The 24329-nt window shown below is 52.7% G+C and overlaps 9 protein-coding genes and 1 non-coding gene across 10 annotated transcripts; 4 read left to right on the top strand and 6 right to left on the bottom strand.

The window, feature by feature from the left end:
• Window positions 1-252: 252 nt before the first annotated feature.
• Window positions 253-333, bottom strand: BDV59DRAFT_t45. Its single transcript has one exon. It is a non-coding gene; the product is annotated as a tRNA-Ser (tRNA).
• A 791-nt stretch (window positions 334-1124) lies between these two features.
• Window positions 1125-2679, top strand: BDV59DRAFT_112773 (uncharacterized protein). Its single transcript, XM_073686638.1, has 3 exons — window positions 1125-1464; window positions 1529-1828; window positions 1891-2679. Exons 1-3 carry the CDS (start codon window positions 1232-1234, stop codon window positions 2285-2287), a joined length of 930 nt encoding a protein of 309 aa, XP_073551499.1. The 5' UTR covers window positions 1125-1231; the 3' UTR covers window positions 2288-2679.
• Window position 2680: 1 nt separating this feature from the next.
• BDV59DRAFT_112776 (GATA transcription factor LreB) lies at window positions 2681-4590 on the bottom strand. Its single transcript, XM_073686639.1, has 2 exons — window positions 3318-4590; window positions 2681-3244 (listed from the first exon to the last, which is right to left on the bottom strand). The coding sequence occupies exons 1-2, from the start codon at window positions 4450-4452 to the stop codon at window positions 3204-3206; spliced, it is 1176 nt and encodes a 391-aa protein (XP_073551498.1). The 5' UTR covers window positions 4453-4590; the 3' UTR covers window positions 2681-3203.
• Window positions 4591-10536: 5946 nt separating this feature from the next.
• Window positions 10537-12485, bottom strand: BDV59DRAFT_171354 (Rad1/Rec1/Rad17 family repair protein). The gene is made up of 4 exons (XM_073688561.1): window positions 12319-12485; window positions 12232-12261; window positions 12119-12173; window positions 10537-12061 (listed from the first exon to the last, which is right to left on the bottom strand). Exon 4 carries the CDS (start codon window positions 11848-11850, stop codon window positions 10681-10683), a length of 1170 nt encoding a protein of 389 aa, XP_073551497.1. The 5' UTR covers window positions 11851-12061; window positions 12119-12173; window positions 12232-12261; window positions 12319-12485; the 3' UTR covers window positions 10537-10680.
• Window positions 11933-12485, bottom strand: BDV59DRAFT_112738 (OST5 family protein). Its single transcript, XM_073686637.1, has 4 exons — window positions 12319-12485; window positions 12232-12261; window positions 12119-12173; window positions 11933-12061 (listed from the first exon to the last, which is right to left on the bottom strand). The coding sequence occupies exons 1-4, from the start codon at window positions 12419-12421 to the stop codon at window positions 12016-12018; spliced, it is 234 nt and encodes a 77-aa protein (XP_073551496.1). The 5' UTR covers window positions 12422-12485; the 3' UTR covers window positions 11933-12015.
• Window positions 12486-12619: 134 nt separating this feature from the next.
• On the top strand, window positions 12620-14377 carry gcnE (histone acetyltransferase GCN5). Its single transcript, XM_073688560.1, has 7 exons — window positions 12620-12670; window positions 12737-12831; window positions 12897-12953; window positions 13015-13223; window positions 13290-13404; window positions 13457-14164; window positions 14214-14377. The coding sequence occupies exons 1-7, from the start codon at window positions 12658-12660 to the stop codon at window positions 14232-14234; spliced, it is 1218 nt and encodes a 405-aa protein (XP_073551495.1). The 5' UTR covers window positions 12620-12657; the 3' UTR covers window positions 14235-14377.
• A 128-nt stretch (window positions 14378-14505) lies between these two features.
• Window positions 14506-16745, top strand: rgsB (putative RGS domain protein (Rax1)). The gene is made up of 3 exons (XM_073688559.1): window positions 14506-15092; window positions 15156-15873; window positions 15927-16745. The coding sequence occupies exons 1-3, from the start codon at window positions 14938-14940 to the stop codon at window positions 16161-16163; spliced, it is 1110 nt and encodes a 369-aa protein (XP_073551494.1). The 5' UTR covers window positions 14506-14937; the 3' UTR covers window positions 16164-16745.
• Window positions 16746-16840: 95 nt separating this feature from the next.
• Window positions 16841-18366, bottom strand: BDV59DRAFT_171346 (uncharacterized protein). Its single transcript, XM_073688558.1, has 3 exons — window positions 18173-18366; window positions 17690-18110; window positions 16841-17630 (listed from the first exon to the last, which is right to left on the bottom strand). The coding sequence occupies exons 2-3, from the start codon at window positions 17946-17948 to the stop codon at window positions 16951-16953; spliced, it is 939 nt and encodes a 312-aa protein (XP_073551493.1). The 5' UTR covers window positions 17949-18110; window positions 18173-18366; the 3' UTR covers window positions 16841-16950.
• Window positions 18367-18499: 133 nt separating this feature from the next.
• On the top strand, window positions 18500-22573 carry ctpA (Cu(2+)-transporting P-type ATPase CCC2). The gene is made up of 2 exons (XM_073686636.1): window positions 18500-18599; window positions 18703-22573. The coding sequence occupies exon 2, from the start codon at window positions 18813-18815 to the stop codon at window positions 22371-22373; it is 3561 nt and encodes a 1186-aa protein (XP_073551492.1). The 5' UTR covers window positions 18500-18599; window positions 18703-18812; the 3' UTR covers window positions 22374-22573.
• On the bottom strand, window positions 22573-24263 carry BDV59DRAFT_112683 (uncharacterized protein). Its single transcript, XM_073686635.1, has 4 exons — window positions 24061-24263; window positions 23943-23991; window positions 23180-23873; window positions 22573-23122 (listed from the first exon to the last, which is right to left on the bottom strand). The coding sequence occupies exons 1-4, from the start codon at window positions 24087-24089 to the stop codon at window positions 22773-22775; spliced, it is 1122 nt and encodes a 373-aa protein (XP_073551491.1). The 5' UTR covers window positions 24090-24263; the 3' UTR covers window positions 22573-22772.
• Window positions 24264-24329: the final 66 nt, after the last annotated feature.

Raw genomic sequence — 24329 nt, 5'->3', positions numbered from 1 at the left:
GTGATCTGCAAATGTATTATGTCATAATAACGGAGCGGTCCGAGACGCGTATTTTAGTTGGCAGATTAGTCAGGTGCTGACCTCATTATAATGCCCCCAATCGGGCATCCGGTTATGCATAACAAAAGATATGCTCTCAAGGTGCACTGCCAACCTCCGTCACTGCAGGAGTGGAAAAAAATTCAATTCACTTTCCGTGCAGGCAAGATCTACGGACAACGGCAAAGAAAAAAGAAAATACAGACTAAAAAACGACAAGGGCCGGATTCGAACCGACGACCCCAAAGGGATCAGATTTCAAGTCTGACGGATTAACCACTCTCCCACCTTGCCCATCTAAGTAATGTGGCGATTGATTGTGACCTAAGATGTAGCCTATAACTAAACCACCCTCTCGAGGTCATAACAAATCTGTCATTAGTAGGACCTAGAACCTGTTAAAGGAATGAATACTGCAGAATAGCTATCTAAATAGTTATATGTGTATAGAAATTTCTTAGGTATCCTTCAAGGCTACCTAGACTGCTTCGGATACTCCCTATTCAACGCACGATATGTACGGAGTATCTCCTGTCACAACCCCAGCGAGACATCGACATCACACACTCATGGACCATCTCCACGCGGGCGCTTCGTTCCTGTACCGACCCGATCAAATTTGCCCCGTCGCCCAGTTGCGGTAAAATGGTCACCTCCATCATGCAGATCAACCTCGTTCATCACATCGTCTAGCGTGTGACGACCGGCAGCCGTCCCTCCATCTCTGCCGCCTCATTGGCGATGGCCCCCCAGACCCCGGTTGATGCTGGCGCTTGCCGGTCAACAAGCATTGGCCAGATGCATCTCTGGGCAACAGAATGGCCGTCTCCTCTCCTCACATCCTTGTTCTTGGTCGCCGTGGTGGTGCCCCTCTCACCTGCGACCAGACTGTTTGGCCCCGGTCCTGCTGCTGCGGACGCCATATCTATGCCTCCCTCTCCCGGCTGATCCTCCCCCAAGCTTTTCTGGCGTGACATCTTTCGATATCCGCCTCTTCTTCCTATCTTTTTTCCAGCGTTGGTATTCGTTTGTCCGATGCGTGCGATTTGACAGTCCCGCTTAGCCAGCCGGCCTGGCCATTCGCCTACCTCTGAGTCGATCACTGAAAAGCTAACCAAGGTCGTATTGGAAACGACAAGTCACTTGCATACATACGCCGTATATCGAGTCGACGCAAGCCCCTCTCCTCATAATGCATATCTCCCGAAATTGGAGGAGTCATAACCTCCTTTACATTTTGATGGCCATCGAGCTCCCAGTGACGATTGTGCTGCTGACCTTCACTGGAATTGCATCGCACGACCTGTATCGGACAAAGCTTTGGCGGGATGGCGCCGAAAACGGCTTCAATAGTGCCCCAGATGAACTTGTCTACGCCGCTGCCAACTACCGCTCCTACAAGGTCCCTTTGGTTTGGAGCTCGTTGTATGTTTCCCCCACTACCTTGCATTTGTCCCTGGTATAGAGAATTGTAAGCTAATGGTGGTAGTATCACCAACTTCAACCTGGTGATCTGTGTTCTGAGCGTATTCTTCCTTATCGTTAAAGCTCCCGTCCATGTCCTCCGCATCTGGTACCCGATTCTTTCGGTGGTGGTCCATGCTGGGCTGCTGGCTATTTACATCGTGTCCGCTCGAGGACAGGCGGGTAGTGATATGTCAGACCCCAAACATCCTCAACCAGGGCCTCCATGGTACATAACGAAGAGCTGCTCCGTTGCCAAGCACCCGGGTAATGTCAGCTATTGCAAACAAGCAAAAGCACTTTTTGCATTTACGATCGTCATACTGTATGTCACACTGCCATAGACCCAACCTTTGACCACACCTATCCCCGCTCACACAGTTCTAGTGTCGTCTACTGCGCCGAGTTCGCTCTGAGCATCTATAATTGCATCCCAACCGACGAGGACCGAGCCCAGCGTGAGGAACGTCGCGAGGAGAAGAAAATCTGGAAGGAGTACGAGGACATGGTTCTCAAGTCCCCAAGCGTGGTGCCAATGACACCCTCGATGCCCCCGGCAGCCATGCAAAGCCCCCGAGGCATGCCGGCGATGACACCTCGCAGTGTGGCCTTCAATCAGCTTGAGAATGGCTCGGCAGACCTCCCTCTTCGCGACCATTTCAGCTCTCCGAACCCACCGCGTCTCTCACAGCAACAACCGAGGATGGAGGCATCGACTACCGTTGATCAGCCCCAGCCTCAGATATACTTCCCTCCTCCTCCAAAGAAAGCCGCTAAGAATTGAGTGCTCCTGTCGCCTTAGCCGGCTGTAGAAACATGGAGAGTCATATCTCTATCTAGGGAGCTGCCATCCTTATCGGGCGAAACTCGCATTCTACCTCCCATCATCTAAGCAGGTATTACGGAGTTAGCTTCATGGTGATTTGATGTTGTTTTCTTTGTTTTTTTTATTAATACCATCCTGCGTCACATGGGTAGTCATTAAAGAGTCATTAATGAAGACATATGTTTGAGCTTTTGCTTCCAGCCTGTTCATATCGATGAGACGCGTAAAGCGACGCACGATAGTATCGCCAGTTTAACCACTCTTGGTTATGTTCTATATGTTTTAACATATATTTCCAACAGTAAATGGAACTGAGCCCGCCTAACTTTGTCCTTCCTTTGTCTAGTAATACTGAATAAACAGCGTACCCCTCTTAATAGTTATTCTACTGGACGGTATTCCCCCCAAAAATTACTTCCATATGCAAGTTTACCGTAGAGACATTGTACCTCTGTCCGGTCCCAACGCTCGAACATCAGGAGAAGCGGCCTCGTATTCGTGCTATCTCCTAATTCTACCTATACCTAGAGGTCCAATCATCCGGTTATATTTAAAGCCTTAAATGAGGTAACGAACCTCTGAATGGCCCGCCAGCCACCAGCAGATGAAAAGTCTGACAAATAGAACATATTACCTAGTATCCTTCAATAATAACAGGAATTTTACACGAAAATGTCACGGGCGTGGCGCTGTTCTCGAGAGCAGCCGTATGCCCACGAAACGGACGGCATTAGAATATGGGAATAGGCTCGATAAGGTAATGAAGTGACTGAAGTGACTGAACGCATGGGTATCGTCGCAGGAAGAATTTTGCAACGCAGAAACAAGAATATCCGAACCAAACCGTGATATGCATCCGTCCAAGGGTCCCCAGCTATTGGTCTTGACGTTTCTTTTCTTTTTTGGCCCAGCGCACTAAAGAAAGACGCGTTGTTAAGCCATAAGTCTATGAATGGAAAGGCAGTGGACGGAGAGACAGGTAACTTACACCCACAGGCATTGCACAGAGTCTTAGGTCCATCTGGTCCTTTCCTCCACTCTGGTGAATCGGATGTGCCGCAGTCAGTGCACATATATTCTCCTTTCAGACGCTTTCTCCGGTCGCTGTCTTGGATAGTCCGCGCCTGCTGGTCGGGGGTGACGGTCTCCATCCCGCATTGAATGAGGCGACCTTGGCGCAATCCAGTACTCAGCCCCTGGGATCTTTCTCCCTCGCCGTAGTAAAGACCGGTCATCACCTCGATGCCTTCAATATGTGCCGTGTCCTCTGCAGCGAGACTGTCGGCGGCTTGAATTCTCGCGTCGGAATCATCGACAGTGAGAGAATCCGACGACTCGTTCTCTTCCCCTGATGCGGTATCCTGGGCGACGGATTGGCCCGCAGGAGGAACCCGACGCACAGCGCCACCAACCTGAGCAGAAATTTGTTGGCCGGCATTCAGATCCTCCTCCTCCTCCGCCTTCAGCTGCGCTATGCGCTGATGCAGCCGGATATTCTCAATTTTATGTTCCAGAAAGGAGTCGAGAAGTTGGCAGCTCTTGGTGGGATAGGGCCGGCACACGAGAAAGACCCCATGACAGGCTTGGCGTTGTTTCTCATTTATGAGATGGGGATGGCCGTACACTTCCAGGATACGGGACGTCTTGTCGGGTCTTATAAAGCGAAGATGACACTGCAAGGTGCGGCCGGTGGTGATACACTCGTCCATCTCTGCGGAGAATATCGACTTGTCGTCGTGATGGATATAGCCAAGTAGGTCGCTCTGTTCCAACTTGGACGGTTCGTACCCGGTGATGCACTCACACGAGGGCGAGACATAGAGGACCTTCCGAGCCGGCCCCAGTAAAAGCACCATGTCTTGCATCTCGCCGATCACCCGCTGCGGCCAACCCTGCTCATCCGCCGTTGTCGACGACACGACGAGGTTGGTGGTCTGCACTGGCATTGTGGACATATTGCCCGCCAGCGAGGTCGACAGCGGCGGAGGATGCCGCGTCTCGAGTGCATAGGATCGATGGGTGTCATGTCTTTCACCCTGTAAGATGTGGGGGCCAGTTGCAGTAGCAGTTGTTGTTTTGCTGAGTGCCGTCCCTCTCGTGGGGCGATGGGCAACCAAATCCATCGTTGGCAAGCGGGAAACCAACGACGATGCTTGGTGACAGAGAAGAGGAAGAAATCACTCATCTCATGAGCACCAAAGAGGGGGGTAGGAAAGTGTGGGAGAGTAAGAGTGGGAGAGACGACAACACCCACGAGCCACTGACGCTGAGACGGATCCTTCTGCACAGCAAAAAGTAGAGCTGTCAATTCTTTGTCATGTACCTTTAAGGTACCATCCTGGTCTGGGCCCCACTTCCCGCGCCAATCATCGCCGCGCGCGGCCCGGTTCCAGCCAATCGGGTCGGCACCCAGCTCCTGCCAAATGATTGGCTCACGTCTGCCTGGTACGATGACACGTGATCTCGCGCTTCGATCCCCGCGTCTTTTCGTTGCGGTGACGCGCTTCGTCGGTCTGAACGCTGTTCACGACTCCCAACCTGGACGAGCTGTTGTCGTCATGTAAGTACTTCTTGTCGTCTCGCTCTCTACTTTTGGTGATTCTGACAGAGCAACAGGTGTAAGTCGTGGCCTGCGGAGCCAGAGAATGTGATCTCACTAACCACTTATCTTCAGCGAAGATTGACAAGCTCTCCATTCTTGGGTCAGTTTCATTTCCTTCGAATACATGCCGCTATGTTTAGAACCACAAACTAAACCACCGCAGAGTCCGCTCCTTCGACAATACCCGCAGCGAAACCATCCAGTTTCATACCCCCCTCACCTTGATCGTCGGTTACAACGGTTCCGGAAAGACGGTACGCGAAAACTCTCCTGTGGTTTGTACCGGACAAGTGACTAACTGAGGGCATACTCAGACTATCATCGAATGCCTCAAATATGCCACCACCGGCGATCTTCCTCCCAACAGCAAGGGCGGAGCCTTCATCCATGACCCAAAGCTGTGCGGTGAGAAAGAAGTTCTCGCCCAAGTCAAGCTATCTTTCAAAGGCACTTCTGGAGCGAAAATGGTAGCCACCAGGAGTCTACAGCTCACCGTGAAGAAAACCACCCGGCAGCAGAAAACATTGGAGGGTCAACTGTTGATGGTCAAAGATGGGGAACGAACCGCCATCTCGTCCCGTGTCGCTGAGCTGGACCAGATCATGCCCCAGTATCTTGGCGTTTCCAAAGCCATCCTGGACTCAGTGATCTTCTGTCACCAAGATGAGAGCCTGTGGCCGATGAGCGAACCGTCCGTCTTGAAAAAGAAGTTCGACGAAATTTTTGAAGCGATGAAGTACACCAAAGCCATCGATAACATCAAGGTGCTTCGGAAGAAGCAGAACGAAGAACTCGCCAAATATAAGATCATGGAACAGCACGCCAAGGAGGACAAGGAGAAAGCTGACCGGGCTGAGAAGCGATCCATCAAGTTACAGGATGAAATTGAGGCCCTTCGCGCCGAAACCCACCAGTTATCTCAGGAGATGCGTCGGGTCGCAGAGCTGGCGGACAAAGCCTGGAAAGAGTCAGAGAGCTACTCACAGGTGCTAGGAGCTTTGGAGGGGAAGCGGATTGAGGCTAAGAGCGTCCGAACGACCATTGAAAACCTGAAAAGGCATCTCGTGGAGCTTGACGACCCGGATGAGTGGCTGGAGTCGAACCTGGAGCAGTTCGAATCACGACAGCTTCAGTTCCAACAGGAGGAGGAAGCCCAGAAAGAGAACTACATGTCGATTAAGGACCAGATCGAGCAGTGTCGTCACAAGTTGGGCGTCAAGCAGGCTGAGTACGGAAAGTATGAAAACGACAAGGCCAACTATGAACGCCAGATTGAGCGCCGACAACGAATGGTGAAGGAGATGGCACGAACAAACAATATCCGTGGACTGGACACTGTTGATGCCGAAGCTGATATCGACGGGTTCATGATGAAGGTCCGTAAACTGTTGAAAGATCACAACCAGGCCCTCGATCGAATCAAACGGGAAGCCCAGGGGGAGTTGCGAGAGGTGCAGACGACTTTGGGCGATATTGGCCAGCGAAAGTCCGCGTTGCATGAAACGAAGAATGCTGCCAAACGCCAAATTGCCGCCAATGATAAGGAGGCTGCGGGATATCAGCGCAAATTGAATGAGATCAACATCGATGAAGGCATGCAGGCGGCACTCGAATCGAACATTGAGGACGTCATGTCCCGTCTAGGCCAGGCGAAAGAGCGTGCGCAATTGGCATCATGGGACAAGGAAATCCAAAACGTCAATTCGGAGATTCAAGGGTTGGAAGACGAGAGTGCGCGGCTGAATTCAGAGCTTATTTGTGCCACCAAGAGAGCCGGCGACCTTGCCCGGTTGGACCATCTGAAAAAGGAACTAAAAGAGCGTGAACGCAGCTTGGAGACGATGAAGGGTGCTCATGGAGAACGGCTTGCCAAATACATCGGTTCGGACTGGAAACCGGAGACCTTGGAACGGGACTTTCAGCGCTTGTTGGATCAAGAATCGAGGCTTGTTTCCACTGCTGAGAACAAGCGGGATGGAGTTAGCCGCGAGTTGGAGCAGGTCGAATTCAAACTCAACGACGTGAAGAAGACTCTCAATCAACGGCAGACAACCCTTAAAGAATGCGTGGACGAAATTCGCGAAGCTGTCAATGACGAGCCGGAGGAATTTCCGGAAATTCTACAGCAACGACAGGCGCAACTTGACATCGCCCGGAAGGATGCTGAGCAATATGCTGGTATCGGCGAGTACATGAAAACTTGCCTCGACACTGCGAAGCAAGCCAAGGTGTGCAGACTGTGTACCCGTGGGTTTAAGAATGATACAGAGTTACAGAGTTTCCGTAATAAGCTCGAGAACCTTGTGAAAAAAGCCCAACGAGATGCACAGGATGACGAAGTGCGCGGTTTCGAGGAAGATGTGAATGTCGCTCGCGCTGCCAGCTCATCCTACGATATGTGGCTCCGCCTCAAGGAGACTGAAATCCCCGATTTGGAGAAAGAAGAAGCACAGTACATTAATAAACGCGACGATCTACTGACTGAGCTGGAAAACCACGACAAGATCGTCAGTGAGACGACAGAGAAGAAGAGGGACGCAGAATCCCTTTCTAAGACCGTTAACACCATTGTTAAATATGACAGTGATTTCAAGTCCATCAGCTCGCAAATCCAAGATCTCTCCTCAAAGCAGCAAGATAGCGCCTCCTCACGAACCCTAGAGGATATCCAAGATGAGCTCAATGACATCAGTGAAAAGTCAAGGGCTTTGAAGAAGACGTTGTCGAAACTCACCAATGATAAAGACCAGACGCGCTCCGAGATCAACAGCCTGGAGCTGCAATTGCGGGATGTCAAGAGCAAACTTGACAACGCAAAATTCCAACTGGAGCGAAAAGCCGACCTCCTGACACGGATGGAGCAATATAAGACGCTCAATAACCAGCAACGGGAGGCGATTGAAAAAGCCGACAAGGACATAGAGGCTTTGACGCCCGAGCTTCTTCAAGTCCAGGCTAAGTATGACGACATCAGTCAACGTGCTGAAGAGCGTGAGAGAGAAATGCAGCAGACGATATCTCAATTGTCAGAGAATGTGCATCAGCTGGAGCTCTCCAACGAGGAAATTGAAGCCTACCACGAGCGGGGAGGTCCGAACCAACTCGACCGAAGCAAGCGCGAACTTGAAAACATCGAGCAGGAGATCAGTCAACTGGAAGAGGATCAAGCCAGCATCACAAAGGAGATCAATAAGATTTCTGCTCAGCTTAAGGACAGCGAGAACACGAAACGTCAGTACGCGGATAACCTGACCTATCGCCAAGCGAACAGAACACTTGACAAAGTCACCGATGAGATCGAGCAGTTGGAAGCCCACAACGCCGAAGTTGATCGAAGCCGGTTCAAGGAAGAATCCGAGCGCCGTACGCGCGAGCACAACGCCCTAGCCGCAAAACAAGCGAGTAAAATGGGCGAGATGAAGTCCAAGGATGATCAACTGATGCAGCTCCTAGCGGACTGGAACACGGACTATAAAGATGCGGCGGGCAAGTACAAGGAAGCTCACATCAAAGTGGAGACAACGAAGGCTGCAGTCGACGACCTAGCTCGCTACGGTGGTGCCCTGGACAAGGCCATCATGAAGTATCACGGCCTGAAGATGGAGGAGATCAATGCCATCATCGGCGAGCTTTGGCAGAAGACATACCGAGGTACCGATGTAGACACGATTCTCATTCGATCTGACAACGAAAACGCCAAGGGCAATCGATCGTACAATTATCGTGTCTGCATGGTTAAACAAGGCGCAGAGATGGATATGCGTGGACGTTGTAGCGCTGGCCAGAAGGTGCTCGCGAGTATCATCATCCGCTTAGCCCTTGCTGAATGTTTTGGCGTCAACTGCGGTTTGATCGCCCTCGATGAACCGACAACCAACCTGGACCGCGACAACATTCGCTCTCTCGCTGAATCGCTGCATGATATTATCCGGGCACGTCGCCTACAATCCAACTTCCAATTGATTGTAATCACCCATGATGAAGAGTTTTTGCGCCACATGCAATGTGGCGACTTTAGCGATTACTACTATCGGGTGTCGCGTAATGAGAAGCAAAAGTCGATCATTGAGAGGCAGTCCATTGCAGAGGTAGGTTCTACGTCTTATAATCGATCATCCTAAGTACTAACCAAGTCCGAATAGGTCATGTAAAGCAAAAATTACAAGGTATTGCTTCCGATACTATGACTAGCGGTGATTAGCATTTGCCGAACTATGAAGCGATGAAATTCATGTATAATAACACTGTAACCAATGTGATTACACGTACCTACGTGGAACTTAAGAATGTTATGTCTCCATTCGGTCAATCCCTGATGCAACGTAGCTTTTATGGCAGTATCTTAACTAGGGTCTCATGTCAGATACAATTATGGTTGATTAGGTCACTGATCAAAACAACATTTATATAGCAAAACTCACGATTAAGCATTCCCGCTGATAGTGAAATACGCCAATAAATTGGCTTATGAGTGAGATCGACAAGGTCCAATCTACGTCATTGGCGTTGCCTCTCCATCGTTGATTGATAACATTAGTAGATCGCCACTCTTTTTGCTGAGGAGACATCTGATTTACGCAGATATCTTGATCAAGGGGACTCAATACCGACGTGGAAGACAAGAAGAATGGCAGCTAGAGGGAAAGTTTGTCAAACTCTCCTCCAAGCGCCCCCTCGATGGTCTTTTAAATAATATTCCTTTTTTCTAGTTGTCAAATAACCCATGCTTTCAAGCTACCGACAGACTGAGTTTAAGCAGGGATAAATCAGGTAGAGCTAAGCGCTCAACATGAAGGCGGTAATCTATAGCAAGGCACCACCCACATCACCTACGCTTTCTAATATCTATCAGGAACGGCACGCGCTTTTATAATTCATAAATGAAGCGAAGGCTTGCTATAAATATCGTTTGTGGTAACTCGGTGACACTCTTCAAGGGGCGCTAGAGATGCATGTGGATGATCATTGGCAAGGAATAGCCCAGAAGCCTGAAGACCTGGTCTAACCCACAGAATTTGACATATACCCACACGCTTAACTCTGTTTATCAATTTATCTGCAAGGATCCGCTGCGGCTGAGCAGAATACACATCAGAACTCGTATCGCCGAGTACTCAGCTAGCATGCCAGTCATTTGTTCCTAGATCTCAGGAGGGTGACGAGTGGCATAAAACCACCGAGCGATTCCCTCAAGACGAACTACATTTCTTATTCTATCTTTATATCTTATTGTATCTAGCTCTGTGACATGATTAACATCTTCCCATAATGATTAGCTTCCACCCCAACTGTACGCTACCATCAGCCGCTGGTACATTTGTGGAGGCATCCTACGTCCGAGGAACTATGGACATCGTCTGGACTTGTGGATCAATTCTCACCCTCCCCTGCTGGTCCATCCTCCACCAGAATATACCGCTTCAGTTTAGTCCCCAGCCAAAATGGCAGAGTTTTGAGCACCAATGCATCATCATCCATCAGTGTTATAAGCATCCAACTTACACTCGGCCAAGGACCCTCGCTGGTGACTAGGGCAACAGTCAGACCTTGCATATCTATGGCCGCTCCTAACAGGCAAATTGCAAGATACAGGACAGGCCCGACCCAGGCACAAAGTAGATTGATTTTGATATTAGACAATTCCAAGGTCTATTTGGATTTACGCAGGACCAACAAGTTCCCTGTACTTTTGAGGAATCGATTCACGGTTAAAATTATTCGATGTGCGATTCACTTCCTAACTATACGTTTAACGTAGATCATCGCCTGCACCCTCACCCTCATCTTCGTCCAGTAATGGCACGAATCGAAAATCGACAAAAGTCACTGCGGCACCTATACCTCCCCCGCCACCTGTTCTTGTACTGCCCGAAGCGCCACCACTATTGTCAAAATCGATCATGAACTGAAGACTCAAAACGCCCTGACGGTCACCACGGATGCTGACTTTACTGGCAGCAGCCATAGCCCGCGAGGCTTTTTGAATTAGCGCAAAACGGTAGTTTTGAACAATACGCGAGTCCATTGAAGACGGCGGACTGACGAGGAACGTTTCGGTGACAGTGGGCGCCAGCTTCGCCCGTTTGGCGCGGGCTCTGGATGAGCCATCGTCGGCGAGAACCTTGTGGTAAGGGCGTGGACCGCCGCCACTATTGGAACTGTGCTGTTGCTCAACGGAGAACTCGACGGTGGACTCGCTGAATGGCCCGCCAGAGCCGGACAGAGCAAAGAAAGGCTCTTCTAGCGCCGAGGCGGAGATTTTCAGGATCGTCGGGCTGGTGGCACCCAGCTCGGTGATTGCGTTATGGAGCCAGGCGGACCGCATGATGATCTTCATGATGATGGCGTCCCGCTGGAGTGGAATGTCCATGTCGGCGTCGCCGTCGACTTCGGGCTCGTATGTGGTTAACTCGCAGGTGGTCTTGACGCCGGTTTCGGACAGCGTGATGCTGAGAGGGGAGCCATCTTGGAAATACTGCAGCGTGCACGAGCGGTCGAGGAGTAAGGTCGGTGCAGTGAATGCGCTTGAGGTAGCGGGGTTTGATGGTTGCACGCTGGTAGCGCGGTTGGTACCAGGGCCAGAGGAAGTTGGGTCGTTCGCGCCGAAAATTTTCAAGGTCTCCAGGAGGGCCGAGAGGGAGATCTCGAAGCATGGGTGGTAGGTGCCCTGGGGGGAATCATCGTTGTCGTTCACTGCGTCGGTTGTCACGACCGGCGGGTTGAAAGTGTAGCTGCTGAAAAGTGCTTTGTCGAGGAACGCAAGACCCTGTACCACTCGGCTTTCCTCCACGGAGAAGCGAATGCCGTCAGGTGTGATTTGCACGGTGGCTCTTGGCGCAAAGCCGATGCATTGCAGTGAGGTGTAGAGGTGATGGGCGTTGCTGGAGACAGCTGAGAAGACGGGCTCCCGGTCCGCCATAGCCCTGAGATGCTGAACTGTACAGATAAAAGTAGGCAAATGAAAGATAGATTACGGAGACGGTGCAATGAGTGAGAGGAGGTTAAGTCTAGTAGGACAGCGCCCTGTTTCTTGTTCGACTCTCCAATGTATTGTACATTGAGGGATGCGGAAAGACCGTGCGAATTAGACGTAGACCCCGACGGCACAGATCATGAACACGGCTCCGAAGCTGTAGGGGTTGAGGTCAGTCGCGATGGTATTCGTAGAGAGTGATTGACAGCCATACCCAAATGCCAATGACGCAGGAATTCCGAATGACGCGATGCTGGCGAAAGAACGGTCTGTTCAGGAGAATTTGTGAGAAGATCGGTTGTGTCCGATGGAATGAAAAGTACTAACTCAGACCAAAGAGACCAGTCAAGATGAACGCTAACGCTGCGTTAGTGGTCTGCTTGCCAATTGACTCAACAAGTGGAGTATACTTACCGGAGAGCAAGAGAGTGAAGCCGACGAAGAACTGATGATCCTTGGAGATCAGGGGAGCGTACGGGCTTGCGGAAGCGGCCTCCCACACTTTGTTTAGAGACATGGGTAGAAATAGACTGTTATCGAACTGAAACCAGCAGTTGACGATGCAGCGCAAGGGTATGAGAGGATGGAGTGTAGGAAGAGAGAAGTAGATGGAGCGGCCAGATCACCATAACACCCGGGGGATTGTTTATCCACTTCCGGACCCCATCAGCTCCGACGCGGAGATCACCAGAGGCTCAGCTGTAGACCCCAGTGTCCTCTTGTTCCCTCTTCCCATCTCATTTCCCCGTCGCAATGGCCGCAGAGAGTGAGTTCGCCATATGTCCCTTAGATAGCCGGTTTGCGATCTGGATATTTATTGATTCAGCACCAGATAACAAGCGCAAAGCTTCCGAGGAGGCCCTTTCCCCGGATTCGCAGCAACAGAGCAAGAAAGCGCGCACGGCTTCCCCCGAGAAAGTGCCCAAGGTTCGTTTCTGATCTGGGTATGGGTTTGTTCTGGAAAGGTCTGCGCTGACAACATTACCCTGCAGACCGAAGATGGGGCATTGGGAAAGCCGCCCCTCAGGATCGTTCCGTTTCCCGAGAAGGTAACCTACCTCCCTCTATCTGCACGGACGACAACGATACTGATGAGATTTTGGACAATAGCCCGCGGTATTGGAAGAGCGTCGAGGCGACATCGAGTTCCGAGTGGTCAATAATGATGGGTCGCGGGATAGCTTCGTCATCCTTACTGGGTTGAAGTGCATCTTCCAAAAGCAGCTGCCGAAAATGCCCAAGGACTACATCGCGCGACTGGTTTACGACCGGTCGCATCTTTCGATCGCCATCGTCAAGCATCCGCTGGAGGTTGTAGGGTATGTTCGCATGGACGGGGCTTGGGAGGCTGGGCGCTGGGACCGACCTCGCTGACAGATACGCAGGGGAATCACATACCGGCCATTTAATAGTCGCAAATTTGCAGAAATTGTGTTTTGCGCCATCTCTTCCGACCAGCAGGTGAAGGGCTATGGTGCACATCTGATGTCCCACTTGAAGGTACGCGTCCTCGATCCCGTGTCTGCGCGGAGCGGTGGCTGATATGACATAGGATTATGTGAAAGCGACCTCGCCGATCATGCATTTCCTGACATATGCAGACAACTACGCCATTGGATACTTCAAGAAACAGGGGTTCACCAAGGAAATCACGCTGGATAGATCTATATGGATGGGTTACATTAAAGACTACGAGGGAGGAACCATCATGCAGTGTACGATGCTGCCCAAGATACGATACCTCGAAGTCGGACGCATGCTTCTGAAGCAGCGCGAGGCTGTTCATGCGAAGATTCGTGCGTTCAGTCGGTCTCATATCATACACGCGCCCCCCAAGGAGTGGAAAAATGGGCCGTGCAAGATTGACCCGCTGAACATACCCGCCATAAAAGAATCCGGATGGTCTCCAGACATGGATGAATTGGCGCGTCAACCTCGTCATGGACCCAACTACAACCAACTGCTCCATCTGCTCAACGACATGCAGAACCACAGTGCCGCCTGGCCGTTCACGCAACCGGTGAATCGCGATGAAGTACCGGACTACTATGAAGTCATTAAAGAGCCGATGGATCTGTCGACTATGGAGGAGAAACACGAGAAGGACATGTACCCGACGCCGCAAGACTTCATCAAGGATGCAATGTTGATCTTTGACAATTGCCGGCGATACAACAACGAGAACACGCCGTACGCCAAGAGTGCAAATAAACTGGAAAAGTTCATGTGGCAGCAAATCCGCAACATTCCCGAGTGGTCGGTGAGTATTGTCTTGACCTACCGGGGGAGTGTTCTGCTAACGAGGACAGCATTTGGCCGATGGCCATTGAAATGGCGTGATATATAAATGGATGGATGACAGGGAGGAGTTTCGGGATGACGGCGTTTGAGATATTTATACCCACAGAGCATGGAGGAGCGTCTTGTTGGTTATTACTATATACATCCGTTTCGAATGCATGAAATGTTAAGGTTATTATGTGCATGGATCTCCACGGGGCGTTTAATGAGGCAGTAATTTCGGAGCAACGTTGACGCGGGGCCGGGTCGAGAAACTCGAACGGCTGGACGGCGATGCCTTGTTTTTACCTCCCCTGGCAGCTTCACCTTGGTCATTTTTCCTTCTCCTTCGCTCCTCTTCTTCTCTTCTCTTCTCTTCTTCCTCCTCCCTCCTTGCACCCTCTTGCATCCCAGTCGAGCGGCGCTCTGGATGGCTTGTGTTTTGGTTTTCTAATAATCCCCTGGTCCACCGCCAACTAGCCCCCTATACCCCCCCAACCAACCGTTATCGCGGACGAGACGCGAACACTGTCGTTCCTTACCCGGCGCTCTGAGAAGAATCGCCATTCTTTCAAACCCTCAAATTACACTCAATTCGATCTGGAATCCGGTCCTCTCTCGAAATTAGTCCTCATCTTGCTTTCTCTCGTGGATTCAGCCCCGACATTCTTTGGCCCCTTTTCCTCTTGACCTTCGGCCCCTCTTTTCATACCCGAACCTTGACGGACAGCCTTATAATACACCCTCGCCAATATGGCGTCGCCGTCTATGATCGACCTGGAGCAACGGAATCGCCTTCCGACTCTTTTCGAAGTGCTCAGTCGCCGCACCCTCGCCCCCGTCGATCTCTTTTCCTTCTACATTTACATGAGAGACCAGCAGCGCTCGGTCGACTATCTTGATTTTTGGTATGCTTGGCCAACCCCGTTATATGTTTATGAAGCGCCTTCTAACCGTGATCTCGACGACAGGCTCGATGTTTCTCAACACATGTCCCTCTGTCGTCACTATGTCCGCGAGCTTCGCCGTTCGGTCTTGGTAGCCACGCCTGATTTGGAGAAAACAAACAGCAAAGGATCCTCGGCGGCCCTGGAGACTCTCGAACACTTTGGCGATATTCCACTCGTCGAAGCCGGTCCCTCCCACCATGAATTTCAGGGCATCGATGACAAGGACGTTGATCAGAGGCTCTCTGCGTTCTTGCGTTCCGATGGAAACACTTCTGGGCACTCTCCTAAGAGCTCCCTTGGTTCGCAGAATGCAGCTCGCACCCAGTCCAACGAGCAACCTCGTACGAGCTCTGGAACACGGAATGATTCGACTTCGCCGGGCCACACCGTGGCACGTGCGGACATTCGCGCAAGTGCTGAAAAAATCCTGTACACATACCTCCTTCCGGGCGCCGAGCGAGAGATCGTGTTGCCCGAGCCGATGGTGTCGTCGATTATCAATTTGATTGAAGATGATGGTAGAGATGATCCGGAGGTGTTCGACCCCGCCAAAGATTACGTTTTCCAGGCCATGGAGCGCGATGCTTTCCCCGGGTTTTTGCAGGCAAAGGCTCTGGGGAATCTGGTTCCGTTGAGCATAGTCGCTCGTTTAGCCTTTGCTTTGATCAGCTTCGGTGGAGGTTTCTGGGGTGCTTTCTACGTTGTCCTTCGCAACAAGCCGCGGCATATCCGTTGTTGGGTAAGCTGTTCGTCTCCGATCGCAGCGTCATTGTAGCTGACCTGACCCTCTAGGTTATCCTACCTTTTATCGTTGCTGCCTATTTCCTCGTTTCCTACCAGTACAAAATCGACCCGGTAATGGCCTTCCTCGGATACAGCGAATACACATTTATGAGCTGGTCACCGATTCGGGAGCCGTATGTTCGGAAGCTCCTGAATAAACGGTCCACGGCTACCATGGGTATCGCCGCGTTCGTCACCGCGGCTTTGAGCGTTCTGTTCATTTTTGTTCCGGGCACTATGCTGTGATCTTGCCGGTGCTCATCTACTGCCCAACTTTAAGCGTTCTTCCATACTCTTTATCGTTGTTGGGACATACTGCAGGCATATGATCCAGGCGCGCGCATTTGATATTCACCGGATAATTCTCTGCTTCGCACACTAGCACAGACGCATCCCGTTGAATGTGTCATTCCTGTGTGAGCAGCGGCAACCCGCCTGGGGTCTCGCCAGCTCATAAGGGAAAGCCCCGGCATCATGCGTCATATATAAACCGCTCTGACGGCAGCCGGATGACGGGACGAGACTGAGATGCTTCCTCAGGCTACCAGTTGCAACCACTCCTTTCGACCTTGTCAATATTAGCTTTCCTTGGCTTTCATTTTTGTTTATTTACTTTCTCAATACCCCTTGTCCGTTGACCTTTGATGTACGTTAAATGACTTTACCGAGGATGTCGGTGTTGCGGAAAACTCAGGTAATCAGAAATATGGTGTTGTCAGCGTCCTAATATTAGCCTAAGCTTTCTGACATGGAGTGCCAGGCGTTGGGCGTCCCACTGCCTCTTTAAGCCCCGCGCGCTGCTTCATCAAGGCTTTCGTTCTGAGAAGGCCCATCGACTAGGCATTCCTTCGTTCTTCCATCATCCCAAGCTTTTAGGTCTATTATGAAGCATGGAGAAGTGATTCCATATTGAGCGGTTCTAGCCCGACTAGATGAGGGACCAAAAGGACAAGGTGATATTCGTAATGCAGCCAGAGCCGTTCCATCATCATTAGAATAAAAAAGAAAAAAAAAAATCAAAAAGCGGAAAATGCTACGTCTTCTTCCCCAGAACCCGCTTCGCATGTCGCGATGGGCGCGTCCCATCGTCGATATCCATGCGTAAATCCAAGCCCCCATCAGCGCCGTTATCCCAGTACCCATCATCGCCATCGTCGAAGTCGTCGGAATTGAACTCGCGCTTGTTGCCGCCGAGGCCACGCTGCCAGCCACCGGCGCCGGCCGCAGCAGCACCGGGACCGTACAGTTTCGAGGCGCCCAGCGTCTCGGGGCCGGGGGTGGTACTGACCTCGGCGAGGGACTTCTGGAACAGGACGGAGCGGGCGTTCTCGTGGGCGCGACGTTTCGCGGCGGTGGCTTTGATCGTGGCGATTTCGGTCTCGATGTCGGCGATGACAGACCCACAGGAGGACTCCCAGTGGGTGAGGATGGCGATCATGGTCGGGAGGGACTGCGGCTTGACGTCGCGCAGCGGGGCGACGGCGGTGACGTTCACGGTGGGCGGGTTGGAGGCGGGGGAGAGACGAGCGGTGATGAGCGAGGCGTAGATAGCGGTGGTGACGAGGGATTCGAGCTCGGAGGGGGCAGCGATGGAGAGGGCGGACATGAGGGTTTCATAGGTGAGGGGCTTGGTGGTGGCGGCCAGGGAGAGGAGGGAGAGAAGCCGGAGTTTGAGGGCCTGCTCCTGGGTGAGTTGGGGGAGGTTTGGCGTTGCTGGGAGGGGGGTTGTGTTAACATGGCGGCGTGGGGGATGGTATCGGTGGGATGCTCACACTGGTAGTCCTTCCATGTGCCCCAGGCGAATATCTCGAGAAGCGTCAGGTAGGCCTGAAATTCGGCGGGCGTGTCGGTGGATCGCAGAGATTGGATGGCGGGGGTCTCGAGGAGCTCAGCAAAGACGTAGGTATTTGGACTGGAGGTTGCGTTGGCGATGATGTTGGAGAGGAACTTGGGGGACGGGGCGTTGCTGGAGATCGCGAGGTGGATGAATGGTTGTAGGGCCTCCATGGCCCTGGTGTGTGCCTGGTCCATTGGGGGGTCGGAAGGGGTGAAGGAATGGGAGGGTTGGGGATGTTGGTAGTAGAAGTCGTCGTTGGATGAAGTGATGATGCTATCCAGATTACCCGATTGGGATGTTTGGCGAGGATGCAAACACCACACAGTCCATACTACGGAGTATGCAGGAGAATCATCCTAAGTAGTAATATTAGGAAGAGTACAGTAGGTAACTAGGTATTCAGGATCAGGATCAGTACCAGTAAGAAGTAGTCCTTTAGCTGACTACAATATCTCCTCTACTGACCCTCTACTTGAAACCTCAGCCAACCCCCCACGTTTCGGAGTCAGGCCGGTCCATCCCTCGACGAAATGACATAAGATCTACAGCGTAAGGAGCGAAGTTGCGGTGGGTGCTCATTCTGACTATTGGCTCTCATGTTCAGGCAGTGGGATGAGAGCAGACGAGGTGGTACAGCTGGTTGCACGGCATATCATTCCGGAGCAGTTTTCCTGCAAGAGTCGTAGGGTGTGATCTCCTTGCAGACGGTGGCACATTCTCACCTCATCTTGCAATCTCCTCTTCCTCCACTCACCCTTGACCTGTACGTCTTCTCCTCTCCTTGTTTCCTGCCCACCTGTCTATTGTCTATCGTCTCTCCTGTCATTATGTCCCTGGAGACTACTGTATGTCTTATCAATCTCCGTGATCCACCGTGTTTCCGTCCACCTCCGTTCCGACGGGTCCTTTTCTTGGTCGACCCATTCGTGCTGACGTACTATTTTACAGAATTCTTAACGACCTCTACTGCGTACAGTCCTCCTCTCACGCCCCTATATCTTTCGCCTCGAGAACTTCGTTCCTATGCAATAATATACCGGGAAGATCTCCCCTCCGCGATGACGGCTTCAGCCTCCGCCGATGGTCGCGAGCCTGGCGACCATCGCTCCTCCACTCCGGCCCACATGGCTACCACCACGGTCAATGTCGAGGGAATGACATGCGGCGCATGCACCTCCGCCGTGGAAGGTGCTTTCAAAGATGTCCATGGGGCCGGAGATGTCTCCGTGAGCTTGATGATGAACCGTGCCGTCGTCCACCACGATCCCTCCCTACTGCCTCCCGAAAAAATCGCCGAGATCATTGAAGACTCCGGATTCGACGCGACTATTCTTTCCACCGACACGCCGTCCGCCCAAGCAAGGAAGGAACTTGATAATGATAAGGGGTCGCCCGTTTCCACCACCACCCTGGCGGTGGAGGGTATGACCTGTTGTGCCTGCACCGCGGCGGTCGAGGGAGGATTGAAAGACGTCGCTGGGGTGCACTCCGTCAGCGTCTCCTTGCTGTCGGAACGGGCCGTTGTCGAACATGATGCCACCGCCATCACCCCTGGTCAGATCGCGGAGATAATTGAGGATCGCGGCTTTGACGCGAAGGTGTTGGAAACTTCCACACAACAGGCCGACCCGCGCCACCCGCAAGAGGCGACTCCCTCTACTCCGCAGTATATGGTGACTACAGTATCCATTGAGGGTATGACCTGCGGCGCATGTACTGCAAGCGTCCAGAGCGCCTTCAATGGTGTGGACGGTGTGTTGCAGTTCAACATCAGTTTGCTCGCAGAACGCGCGATAATCACGCATGATCCGGTAGTTCTTGCCCCCCAGAAGATCATTGACCTCATCGATGCTGCTGGCTTCGATGCCGCTGTGGTCTCCTCCGAACCGCAGGTGCCTATCTCCAAGTCTCAAAGTAGCGTCACCATGAATCTTCACGGCCTGCGAAATGCGGCTTCGGCGAGCGCGCTAGAAGAATCGCTTCTTCAACCGGGCGTATCTTCTGCGGTTGTAAATATGGCCGCCTCACAAATCACCATCTCTTTTGATTCGTCCGTAATTGGGATCCGCTCACTCGTGACGACGATTGAAGCCGCTGGATATAATGCCCTTCTTGCAGACTCTGACGATACTAATGCTCAACTAGAATCGCTATCCAAGACTAAAGAAGTTCACGAATGGAGACGAGCCTTTTTCTTCTCTCTCTCATTTGCAGTTCCGGTGTTTGTTATTAACATGCTACTGCCTATGTATCTCCCAATTCTCGACTTTGGCAATGTTCGGGTAGTCCCCGGTCTCTATCTAGGGGATGTCGCGTGTCTGCTCCTTACCATTCCCGTGCAGTTTGGTATCGGGAAACGTTTTTACATCTCCAGCTACAAATCACTAAAGCACCGCTCGCCAACTATGGACGTCTTGGTAATGCTGGGAACGTCGGCCGCCTTCTTTTACAGCGTCTTCACCATGGTGGTGTCTCTCTTTGCCGCATCACCGAAACGGCCGAGCACAGTATTCGACACAAGCACAATGCTCATTACTTTCATCACCCTTGGTCGTTGGTTGGAAAACAGGGCCAAAGGCCAAACCTCCGCTGCCCTCTCGCGACTCATGTCTCTGGCCCCTTCGATGACTACAATATACGATGACCCAATCGCGGCAGAGAAGCTAGCTGAGGAATGGAATACCTCCGCGCCTCCTTCCGTCGAGCAGAAATCAGCCTCAACCGCAGAGCGATCCGGTCCTGGACATCAGATCATCCCAACGGAACTCATTCAGGTGGGAGACGTCGTCATCCTCCACCCCGGCGACAAAGTCTCTGCCGATGGTGTTGTGATCCGCGGCGAAAGCTACGTGGACGAAAGCATGATCACCGGTGAAGCTTTGCCAATCCACAAGGCTAAGGGCAGCGTTGTCATTGCGGGGACAGTGAACGGGACCAGCTCGATCGACTTCAAGGTGACGCGAGCGGGCAAAGACACGCAACTGAGCCAAATCGTCAAGCTCGTTCAGGACGCACAAACCAGCCGAGCCCCTATCCAGCGCATGGCGGATGTCGTCGCGGGATACTTTGTTCCTGCCATCATCAGCCTGGGGCTGATCACCTTTTTCGGCTGGATGTTCATGAGCCATATCTTGCCCAACCCTCCGAAGATATTTATCTCTGAAGGGAGCGGTGGCAAGGTCATGGTATGCTTGAAACTCTGCATTTCAGTCATTGTGTTCGCTTGTCCATGTGCTTTGGGCCTCAGCACCCCCACAGCCGTCATGGTTGGTACGGGAGTTGGGGCGCAACAGGGTATCCTCGTCAAGGGCGGCGCTGTCCTTGAAAGTGCCACCCGCATTAGCCATGTGGTATTTGACAAGACGGGTACTTTGACCACGGGAAAGATGAGTGTCGCCGAAGCCAAACTGGAGCGTCATTGGACATCGAATGAATGGCGCCGTAAGCTTTGGTGGCTGATTGTTGGTCTCGCTGAGATGAACAGTGAACATCCAATTGGCAGGGCCATCATCTCAGCCGCGAAAGAAGAATCGGGCCATCCTGGAGAAGGCGGGCTGCCTGGTAGCTTGGGTGATTTCGATGCCTGTGTCGGGAAAGGTATCTCTGCTGTGGTTGAGCCAGCCTCCAGCGCAGAGCGTATTCGCTATCGGGTCCTTATCGGGAATGCCGCCTTTCTGCAGTCGAGAGATGTCAAGCTCCCCGAGTCAGCAGACTCCGAGGAGGCTGGTCTTACAAACGCGAAGACTGTCGCGGGTATCACTCAAATCCACGTGGCAATCGACAATCAATTCGCCGGCACCATCATGCTGCGCGACACTGTGAAGGTCACTGCAGTCGCCGCCGTTGCGGCACTGCACCGCATGGGATTGTCCACCTCCCTCATCACAGGCGACACCCATGCTGCAGCTGTGTCCATCGCCACGGCCGTCGGCATCCCAACCGAGGCCGTCCATGCGTCGGTCTCGCCTTCCGACAAGCAGTCCATCATTTCTTCTCTCCAGGAATCAGGCGACCGGGTTGCCATGGTCGGCGATGGAATCAATGATTCCCCCGCGCTAGCCACCGCCTCCGTTGGAATCGCTCTTGCATCCGGCACAGACGTGGCCATGGAAGCTGCCGATATCGTAATCATGCGCCCCGATGATCTCCTGTGCGTGCCGGCCAGCCTGGCGCTGTCCCGCTCGGTCTTCAACCGGATCAAAATGAACCTCATGTGGGCATGTCTGTACAACGTCATCGGTCTGCCATTCGCAATGGGTCTCTTCCTTCCCTTTGGTTACATGCTCCCTCCGATGGCCGCCGGTGCAGCCATGGCTGCATCCAGCGTCTCTGTCGTGGTGAGCAGCTTGCTGCTCAAGTTCTGGCACCGTCCGCGGTGGATGGACGTCGAGCGACTGGAGAAGGAGGTCGAGATGGGCAATGTGAGCATGTATGGCTCTAAGAAGAGCTGGTGGGGCGCTGCCCTCTCGGTCAATGGATATGGTTCGAGTCGGGGTGCTATGCACTGGATTCGACGTTCCGGTACAAAATTGTGGTCGCTCATCACGGGGAGGGGAGCTGTCGGATCGACTGCCGACGATGGATATGTGCCTCTGCAGACCGTGGAGCCGGCTGTTTGAATCTATATACCCCAACGTCCTGTTCTCGCATCACGAGAACCAGGCTGCACACAATATACATGATATCATGTCTTGTGTTATGATTTGCATCATGTGGTTATTCTTTCCACTTTTATTAATGTACTTGGAAATCTCGGTAGTCTAGGTTCTCACATAACTGAGTCCTTAAGAGTCAGATGCGGGCGCTGTCCCAGTATAATTATCAAGTATGGAGATAGCCTGCATGATAGACACGTGCACGCGACATGAAGTTTCATAATTTGTGCTTCATTCAACTGATAGACGTCCGTTATGGTCATTGTCTCATTACCAAGGCTGAAGGAACACGTCATACTTCGGATCATCACTCATGAAGAAAACATCAACACGTCCACTCCGGCTATCCAGTGAAGCGCCATGCTATTTACTTTCCGCCGGTCCCCCGGCGAGCTGAATATCACCATCACCGTCCGATTCCTTAGGGGCTGGCTGCTGGCCCTCCTCGGACTGTTGCTGACCGGAACCTTCCTCCGGATTGGAAAGGGTCATCTCAACCCCATGTCCGTCCTGGAGACCCATATCCTCCACCCCGATGATCTGCGGACCACGCGCATGCGGGACATCCTCGGAGGCCTCGACGGGAGGCGACTTGCTACCCTCCATCGCTTGGTTCTCGACTGTGCCAGCCGGCGGCGGGGCTTGCACGATCGGTGCTTGCTGGGGGGAGTGTTCCATTTCCTCAAGGGGCTGTGCGGTCATGGTCTCTAGCCCTGCGTCACGGTCAGCCACGGCAGCTCCCGAGCGGAACGACTCATGCGCGTGCATACCTTCGGCAACGCCACCGGTGGTGGCGGCAGTGGCACTCGGTGAAGCAGCATTGTTCAACCACGGGATTGGGGTCAGGAGCGCGCCGCCCAGCGATTCATCGCCGCCCATGCCATGGTCCGGGAGCATGAAGCTGCCGGACTCTGCGCCGTTGGGGGCGACCCCGTTCGGCTGCGCTGGCTGCGGCTGGAGCGGAAACACGTCTGCGCTGCTGGTGACGGAGACGACTCTGTCAACGGCGCGCAGGTACGCGGGGAGCGTGCGGTAGTGCGCGTTCGGCCGGATGATCAGCTCCGCGAGGCGCTGGATAGTGTGCGGTGGTTTGGTGCTGAACAGGGAGCGTAGGGTTGATCTGGTGGAGTCGAAGAGGAGCATTAGCGGGGCGGGAAGGGTTGGCTCGGGGCCTGCGCCGTTTGTCGTGTCGGATTGCGGCTGCGAGTCCGGGACGCGATCGAAGGAGGACGATGGGGGCGGTGCCACCGTAGATGAGGCGGTAGGTCGGGAGGGAGTCTGCAATTCTACTGGAGAGGTGTTTTCTTTGTTGCTGCTGGGGGGTATTGGGTTGGGTTCTTGCAGGAAGGAGGATACAGGGTTGGAAAAGGAGGCGTCTTGTTGTTGCGGCTGTTGTTCGTTGGAGATGGGGACGGCTGTTGTCTCGGGGGGCACTTCGGGCATGGGGAAGACATTGTAGACGATCTATTTCCGGTCATTTAGTCAGGCTGTGAGCTGTAGGTGCTAAGACGTTGACGAGTGTCGTGCGCGTACATATTCCAGCCGTTCAATTAAGGGCTCGACCATGCCAGGCCATTTCTCACTGGACAGAATGAAACGTCAGTGCCGGATTGCGGCAGAAGGGAAGACCACTCGGTGAAAGACGACATACAAATCCATCACGCCGCCATTGGCGACCATCTCGAGGGTTTCCTCATCTGATAACGCGATGTCGGATTAGCCTCAGGTAGCTTCTCCAAGCTGGTTGGGCTGGTGTAGATGGGCGATGGGAGGGAAGATCAATGCGAAGCTGGCCATGACATCGATTGTCGTGAAGCGGGCAGCGACTCACCTAAAGACATGCTGATGCGGTCGAGATGGGGTCTGGAGAAGGAGGAAGAGCGCGTTGACGGCAGTAGAAGTAGGAGTGGTGGAGCCGCT

Source organism: Aspergillus ambiguus (genome assembly GCF_047715705.1).
Source record: "Aspergillus ambiguus strain CBS 117.58 unplaced genomic scaffold BDV59scaffold_4, whole genome shotgun sequence".
NCBI classification, from domain to species: domain Eukaryota; kingdom Fungi; phylum Ascomycota; class Eurotiomycetes; order Eurotiales; family Aspergillaceae; genus Aspergillus; species Aspergillus ambiguus.
Note: the sequence above shows the minus strand (reverse complement) of the source record. Positions and strands in the feature narration are given on the sequence as shown.